This window comes from Silene latifolia, chromosome 5, assembly GCF_048544455.1.
Source record: "Silene latifolia isolate original U9 population chromosome 5, ASM4854445v1, whole genome shotgun sequence".
Classification (NCBI taxonomy): domain Eukaryota; kingdom Viridiplantae; phylum Streptophyta; class Magnoliopsida; order Caryophyllales; family Caryophyllaceae; genus Silene; species Silene latifolia.
In genome coordinates, this window is record NC_133530.1 from 89,100,598 (window position 1) to 89,109,331 (window position 8,734).

Consider the following 8,734-nt stretch of genomic DNA (forward strand, 5'->3'; position numbering starts at 1 on the left):
ATCTGTACTGTGAAAATAAATTACGTTTATTTTTGGGTGTCTAAGTCAATTATTTATCTTTCTATAAGGAATGCATTTGATAAACAATTTGATTCTCCACATTATACACTCAATTTGTCCATTTATTATCGTGGCTTCCTCCTCTTGTTTGCTCTTTGTGCTAAAAATAAAGGCAAACAAATGATCGAAAAAAATAAAGTTAACTAAAAAAACCCAAAAAAGTTGAATAAGATGAAGTCTGATGGTTAAAACTTGGGTGAAATTTCTCAGGTTCAAGTCTCTCCAAGAGCGATTTTGTAGAGATTATGGCCTAACTCAATGCCTTCTAGACTTCGAACTTGTCATCTTCTGATGATTTATCTGATATACATGGTTTGCAGAATCCTCCTTATACTAAAAGGATAAGAGATCTCCCAAATTTTTCCGCCTAAATGAATTTGGCTATAATTAGGCTTGCATTATATCATATATGTAATTGAACTTTCATAATATTATATCTACAACTGGATTATACTGAACTTTCCCTTTTCCACCCATTAATGCAAAACATTAATAATAATAATTTTTACAATTAAATTTCAAATTGAGTTAAATATCAATTGTATAATTGTTATTTTCTTTAATATTTCTATTTAAATAACCGCATTCGCGCGAGACCTATACTAGTTGCAGACTATGTATGTCTTGAAGATTTACCCCAATACAGGATCAAAGGTAGCGGCTACGGGTTCCCTCATTTAAAAAAAAAAAAAAAAAAATCAATGTTGTGCACTTGTGCGTCATTTTCTTCCTCATAACTTCAAATCTCCACAGATTTGATCACTTGAAACCAAAAAAAGAAAAAAAATCCAGTAAGGAGAAAGAAGGTTGAGTGTACTAGATTAGATAGAGGAGAAGGCTATAATAATTTGACTCTCTTCTTCTATTTCCAGAGTTCACACCTTCTTTTTCTCCATTAATTAATTGATTAATTAATTAATTCATCATTTTCCTCCCTTAATTCTCCATTTTTCTCCATAAACCCTTTCTGGGTTTTTAATAATCTTTCACTTTTTGTACCTTCCAATTTTTAATTTTAATTTTTTTTTTAATGTAATATATTAACCTGTCTTTATATTTCTTTTTCCCCTAATTTCTTTGTGTTAACATCAACATTTATTGGTTTTCAAAAGTTCTATCTTATCAAGCAACCAACTATCTCTTCCCCCTTTTCATTTTATTTTATTTATTTTTCCCTATTTTCTCCCAAATCTTAGGAGATCTATCTCTCTATTACACCAATTAACACCATTTTGTTGTTTTTCTGTTCATAATCTTTTCTGGGTAGTGAATAAATCTGCAAAATACTGAAACAAGATTGTTTCTTTGGTGTTCTCTTCATCAAATATTATCTGGGTAGTTCTTAAATTAGGGGAAAACTGATTAAAGTTTGGTTATTTGTTGAGTTTTTCATGTAATTTTTACTGGGTATTTGTTAAAAATTGAGAATACAGAAGAAAGTTAGGTTCTTGATTAGATTGAAGGTAAAAACTTAGCTACTTTTGGTTGATAGATCTGAAAAAAATAAGTTTGAATATAAAAGTTAGGTTTTCGTAGTTCGTAAATTCTTGTTTAAGACGGAAGTATCCGTTTGTAGTTATGGGTAATTGTTGTGCTGCACCAAGTGGTGGTGGAAAAACCAAGAAAAAAAATAGACCAAACCCATTTTCTGCAGATTATGCTGTAAATTCAGGAAGTACAGCAAACACTAAACTGAATGTGTTAAGGGATCCTACAGGTAATGATATACTTGCACATTATGAACTTGGTAGAGAGTTAGGGAGAGGTGAGTTTGGGATCACTTATTTAGCAACTGATTTAAGTGGTGGTGAGAAATACGCTTGTAAATCGATCTTGAAAAAGAAGCTTAGAACTGCTGTTGATATTGAGGATGTTAGGAGAGAAGTTGATATTATGAAACATTTGCCAAAACATTCTAATATTGTTACTTTAAAGGATGCATATGAAGATGATGATGCTGTTCATATTGTTATGGAGTTATGTGAGGGTGGTGAGCTTTTTGATAGGATTGTTGCGCGAGGTCATTATACTGAAAGAGCTGCTGCTCTTGTTACTAAGACTATTGTTGAGGTTGTTCAGGTATAGCTTCTGTTGTTCTTCACTTACTTTGGAGTATACTTTGATTCGTACATCTGATCTCCCCTTGCCCCGCAGTTTGTAGGAGCTGTTGAGGCGGTGGGGTAATGTTGTTGTTGCTGTATAGTTTGATTTTTCGGTGTTTTTGTTCAGTGTATCTTCTGTTTCTTTGCCTTAGTTTGGTTTGTATTAGATTGTTTCTATACACTGGATTCGTTGATTCTTCAATGTTTGTTTCCTGAAGGGGTAGACCTATTACCGAACTGGCGAACCATTGCTAATGAAGACCTTAGTATCCTAACAAAACAATGAAAGAGCGTTGTTGTAAGCGTGTGGAGAGTAGTGTGAGATACTGTCACATCTTTGGTAGATTAAGATTGTTGCTACTTGCTAAAGCTCTTGTACTTTGTATCCTTGATAGTTGATACTTGCCTCGACAAGGGAGGTAAGAGTTGTGTTAGATGTGTGATGACTGTTGTTAAACTGTCACTTCTAACTTTGATTAATTAAGATCACTGCTAGACGTCATATACTTTCATCGAAAGATGTTTTCGCTGATAAAGAAGTGAAAGTTGTGGTTGATGTGTCATGACTCGTGTAAAACTTCGTCACATTTTATGTTGTTTGATTATGATCTTTACTAGAGGTTATATACTTTGATTTATTTATTTTATGCGTCAATGAAGGAGAGTCACATTAGGTGCGTTGAAGCATGAGTAGAACTTTTCGCATCTTTTGAGCATGAACCCGAATTTAAGCCTAGTTAATTATTTGGAACTAACGGTTTCTAGTTGTGGTATTGGTTTCCTATACTTGGACTGATCTTGGCATCTTTCTCTTACTGATCATGGAACTCAAAAATGTTCAGTTATATAGATTTTGACTGCCTTCATATTAAAGCACCATATTTAGTAGATAAGGGGACCGAAAGTAGAGACCGTTCGGTAAGTTATCAACCACAAGTCTCATGTCCTTTTGATGTTAAGCTTTGATGTCACAGCAACTAATGTTGCTTTTCAGCTTCAGATTATCAAGGTTCTTCTTAGGATTGAGTTAGTGTTGATAGAAATTTAGTGGGTAAGATGTTGTATAAGATTCATATTTTACTACCAGCGAGTGGTCGTTATCTTGTTTCAATGTCTCTAATCCTTAGACTTAAGACACTAAGTTTCATATCCAGTCTTTTTTCACGATGGTACCGTGCTGACTTTCTTACCTGTCCTTGTTTTGCTGTAGTTGCAACACTTGAGTGTCCTTTCAATATAAGTTCATAAGATGGGTTTTTGACGTGTCGATAACTGATTTTGCTTCTGTTTATATTCCTTACCTATTCTGAGCTAATTGAATCATCTATATTGTTTCTTTCCTCGGGCAGATGTGCCACAAGCATGGAGTTATGCATCGAGACTTGAAGCCAGAAAATTTTCTCTTTGCCAACAAGAAAGAAAATTCTGCTCTAAAAGCAATTGATTTTGGACTATCTGTATTTTTTACTCCCGGTAATATTATTTATAAGCGTCATCTGACCCTCATTTTTGTGTTTGTCAGTTCGTAGCAATGGCATTGGCTCTGATGCATTACTTTCGTCTAACATTGCACTGTTCTCTACTTATGGTGCGGTGTGACAGGTGAGAGATTCAGTGAGATTGTTGGCAGTCCCTATTATATGGCTCCTGAGGTTCTAAAGCGTAATTATGGCCCAGAAGTTGATGTATGGAGTGCTGGAGTTATATTGTACATTTTGTTGTGTGGTGTTCCCCCTTTCTGGGCAGGTTTGTCCTGTGACTGTATTTCTTTTAGTACCCTTCTGGTTGCTGTGGTGGTCTTATTCTTAATTGTGTTTGTGTTTCAAGATTGTGCTTATGTGACTCATAACTCGGTACTTAGTAATTACATTGACAATGACTGAAATTTCACATAAAACGCTCTTGAAAAAACCCGTAAGGAGAAGAGAGAGTCCACTCTCTCATCTTTCATCAATGTGGCACACTCTTAGGTGACGAACATATTTTAGCTCGTCAACACCGCCCCCACATGTGAGATTCTTCAGAAATAGACTATAGTGACAATCAGTAACACTCTTTATAGATGTCCTGCTCTAATAATGGCCTATTTTAAGTTCATCAAACCCAGGTCAAAGCTATGGTTCCGATTCCATGTAAAATTGTATATAAACGGGTGTGGATCACACCCACAAGGAGGAGAGACTCTACTTCTTAGCCCAAAATCCCTAATATCAAGTCCCATCTTGAAAGTTGAAAGACTTGAAACTAATTGGCAAAAAGGTAACTCCACCCATCTACAATAGGTGGGTAGCATTACAATCAAATAGATGTTGAAACCATAACAAGGTAACTCCTCGATTTTTCAAGCGATTCTGTGGCATCTGTCCCTCCTCTTACATCAATATGGGACACTCACATGAGGGTACATCGTATTAGCTTTCCAACAATTGCCTTTCATCTTAATGCATTCAGTGTGGGGATCTACCTATGTTGCCTGGTCTTCATTATTTGGTCCATGTATAAACCTGCGTAAGAACTGTATAACGTTTTATGTGCGCAATGCAAATTGTATTATTTTTAAGTCTGCTGAGGTTAGCGCGACCTGAACCCCAAAAATTGAGATTTTAGCTTTAATAAAATAAATTGGATTGAATTGTGGTCATCTATTTGTTTAGCAGGCTTAACATTTTACGTGTATAACATTAGATTGTTAGGATGCACAACTTATCCTTTATGGTTTCACTGGAAATTACTGATAAGTGATAACTACTGTTATTCAGAAACTGAACAAGGAGTTGCACAAGCGATTATTCGTTCCGTTGTCGATTTTAAAAGGGACCCATGGCCAAAGGTGTCAGATAATGCTAAAGATCTTGTGAAGAAGATGCTTGATCCAGACCCAAAGAAACGGCTTACCGCTGAAGAAGTGCTTGGTATCTCAATATTCATCTCGCCATTCAAATATTCACACTAATTAATGTAATATATATTTAATTCCAGTCTTGTTATTGGGAGAAACAGATCATCCTTGGTTGCAGAATATCAAGAAGGCTCCAAATGTTAATCTTGGTGAAACGGTGAAAGCCAGGTTGAAGCAGTTTTCTGTTATGAACAAGCTAAAGAAGAAGGCCTTAAAGGTAAAAGAAAATGCTTCTATTGGCATCTTTCACCCCCTCCCTTTCCAAAAATATGGAACTCTTTTCTTAAGAAGAGAGTTGACAAAAAATGAAGCTAATGAGTATATATATAATTAAATTGTGCTGGTTATTTGCAGGTGATTGCGGAGCATTTATCTACGGAAGAAGTGTCCGGCATAAAAGAGGCCTTTGATGTGATGGACGTTGGAAAGACGGGCAAGATCAATATGGAACAGTTAAGATTTGGAATGAATAAGCTAGGACAACACATCTCTGATGCGGATCTCCAAATTTTGATGGATGCGGTATGCATTATTACCGTGTCCCACCTTTTTCTTTATAATTTATTTCGTAGGTTTTGCCGACTGTTGAAAATTTTACGCTACTTTTTTTTTGTCATCATACATTGTTATAATGTAACCTTCTTCACATCTCATTTTCATTGCTTGCCGTTCTTTGGCCAGCCGCAATTTTTTAATAGCTTGTGCATACTTTTTGGTTGACGGGTCTTCTTAAAAAATAATCGTTCTTGTTCTCACAATAGATATTTTGGGGTCTTGTGATTTTAGTCTGAAATTCTGAATGGCCTTTCAATCTATTCCGGTTCCACAATTAGTTACTGCTTCCGGAAATCACTTCTCTTATCCCTCTATTTGGTTTGTTTTGGCCCACTTAAATATTTTTAGTGAAGAAATAGAAAAAATCACTTTCTTGCATTGTCACTCGATGGAGTTTCCCAATGTGCCATGTTTGGTACTTATGATATTGTTGTTTAATCGTCTTTCATTGACTAGTTTGAGATTTTTTTTTGCTCACTTTCTCTATAGAGAGAATTTTCTCAACTAGATATAGGTAATATCTGATTTTTTTAATACACCACCACCCTGAGTACCTCAAGTGTTCTCGCTTATGACGGGGTATGGGGTGAGGCTATTTGCGGTCAACCTTAATGAACTTTTCGTAAAAGTTCGCATTTGTTGATTGTAATTTCAGAGAATAGGGACTAGGGAGTCATTTTGCTATCTCCGTCATATTCGAAAGTCAAAATAGTTCCGTGTCTTTGGCTTCACCGAAAATGGAGAAATGTTGATTGTATCTATATTTTCTACTCTTCATGTAAATCTTTCTAAGCTTGCAACTAACACCGCCTTTCACCCAAATAGCCGGAAGTCATCTGGTAACTAAAAAGACACTGCAAAACGCGTATGCCACTGTTCCAGCAAGTGTCGTGAAAAAATTTCCCTGGTGTCTTGTAAATTTTCATCGTAAAATGTAGGAAATACACATAAAGCTTTCCAGTGTCCTAGGACCCTTGTGACAGAAAGTGTATCTGCCAATGCTTCCAGTGTTAGGTCCTACTTGAGGATTGAGTTGTTTGTGATTAACACCGTATCCCTAGATCTAAACAAAGTTTATGCAGGCTGATGTGGACGGTGATGGCGCATTGAACTACGGAGAATTTGTTGCAGTGTCAGTTCACACAAGGAAAATGGCCAATGATGAGCACCTGCACAGGGCATTCTCGTTCTTTGACAAAAACAAGACTGGCTACATTGAGATTGATGAATTGCGGGATGCATTGAATGATGAAAGTGATGCTGTTACCGATACTGAAGAAGTCATCACTGCCATTATGCATGACGTGGACACTGATAAGGTTTGAGCCACTGACCTTCTTATGATTTTATCCGCTAATTACACTCTTTGAAGTTTGTAGATAGTTTGGGTTGAGGGATCGCATGAGAGAAAGAACGTAGACTTGTAAACTGTTTCTTGGACTCTTGTGTAGGGTGGTGAGACACCGTTACAGATCCTAGTGTCGGGCTTGGCTTGACTTAATTATTTGGACACGAACCTTGTCCGAAAATGGGATACTGTTAACGAGCCGCTCCTTCAAAACAGAAGAAATAATTATAATTTGATATTTCACTTTTCAGAGTTTATAAAGTGAAATAGGAAGATTTTCTCGAGAAATCAGGCTTGAAATAAATAAATATCATACTTTAATGTTTGAGAAATGTGAGTGGTAAGGATGGGTGGGGTACAGATTCGGTACCCATACGTTGAATTGACAGACACTGGCACGACTCCAAAGTGGAGCCGAAGTGACTACAAACGGGTCATGTATAAATCAGTGCCTCAAGCCCTAAACCCTTTTGAAGGTCGTCTTATATTTTACTAGTGAATTCATCTCTCTCAAAATTAATGGTCATCAAATTTGTTTATGAAGGATGGACGAATAAGTTACGAAGAATTCTCAGTTATGATGAAGGCGGGTACAGATTGGAGAAAGGCATCCAGACAATATTCTCGAGAACGGTTTAACAGCCTAAGCTTGAAGTTGATGCAAGATGGTTCATTGGTTGCCAACGACGTAAAATGATGCCAGGAAATCTTAAATTACAAATGATGATCGTAGCTTAGTTTTTTTTATCGACTCCATGTAGGAAGTCGCTTGCCTATTGAAGTGCACCGAAAAATCATTTTTTTTTTTTTTAATTTTAATTTTGATCAAAGTGTTAAAGATATGTTGTTGGTTGGTGTATGTGGTTAGGTGTGATTGAGAAATGGTGTATTACCAACCATATGGTATTTTATTGTACAAAAGCTGAAATTTTCAGTTGTTTACATTGCTGAGATTTGTTAAGTCTATTCAAAGGAAATTTTATTGATGTGCAATGTTGCAAACTATTTGTTGTCGTTGTCGTTGTCGACTTCTTGTTATTGTTGCTGTATTACATTGACCAGAAGTATCTCCTTACGGCAGTGGATTATCTCGTGAAACTGAATGCAAGCGAATGTTCTAGTTAACATTTAAAATTTAACTGTTACCGATAATTCAACTATATTTACGAATCTCCATAGTAATGACGAATTATTCATCAATTTTGTTTTTAGAACATAATAAATCTTAATAATTTCGGTTATTTACTACTTCCCATTTAGCTCGCTAACATTATACAGTACAAGGTGTAGACTGCAGAGTAAGATTGTGAGTTACGATTAAGTCCCTGTTCTTTTGGACTGAAACTTATAGGATCTGAACTGAACTGAATTTATAAGATCTGAACTGAACTTAACTGAACTTATAGAATCTGAACTTAACTTATAGGATCTGAACTGAACTGAACTGAACTTATAGGATCTGAACTGAACTTAAATTAAGTGAGTATAGGATTTGAACTGAACTTATAGGATCTGAACTGAACTGAACTGAACTTATAGGATCTGAAGTTAACTTAAATTAAGTGACTTTAAGTCCAAAAGAACAGGGCCTAATACGAGATATCTGTATTCTATTTTCTCGAGTGAACGAATAACCATCCCCAACTAACGTAATATACTAACGTCATACTAACAGATTATTCCGCCAATCAAATTACTACAATTCTTGTTTAAGACGACCTTTATACAAGAACTTTGCAAATCGAATTTTGAGTACTTCCTAACCAACTT

At 35.7% G+C, this 8,734-nt stretch overlaps 1 protein-coding gene across 1 annotated transcript; it reads left to right on the plus strand.

The window, feature by feature from the left end:
• Positions 1-710: 710 nt before the first annotated feature.
• On the plus strand, positions 711-7,950 carry LOC141657825 (calcium-dependent protein kinase 8-like). The gene is made up of 8 exons (XM_074465171.1): positions 711-2,139; positions 3,512-3,635; positions 3,765-3,908; positions 4,922-5,074; positions 5,163-5,278; positions 5,416-5,583; positions 6,699-6,935; positions 7,509-7,950. The coding sequence occupies exons 1-8, from the start codon at positions 1,639-1,641 to the stop codon at positions 7,659-7,661; spliced, it is 1,596 nt and encodes a 531-aa protein (XP_074321272.1). The 5' UTR covers positions 711-1,638; the 3' UTR covers positions 7,662-7,950.
• Positions 7,951-8,734: the final 784 nt, after the last annotated feature.

Excerpts from the sequence above, each read along its gene's own strand:
- LOC141657825 (XM_074465171.1), top strand. The coding sequence starts at position 1,639 with ATGGGTAATTGTTGTGCTGCACCAAGTGGTGGTGGAAAAACCAAGAAA. Across the intron at positions 2,140-3,511 it reads CTATTGTTGAGGTTGTTCAG|ATGTGCCACAAGCATGGAGT; the intron begins GTATAGCTTCTG and ends TTCCTCGGGCAG. Across the intron at positions 6,936-7,508 it reads ATGACGTGGACACTGATAAG|GATGGACGAATAAGTTACGA; the intron begins GTTTGAGCCACT and ends TTGTTTATGAAG.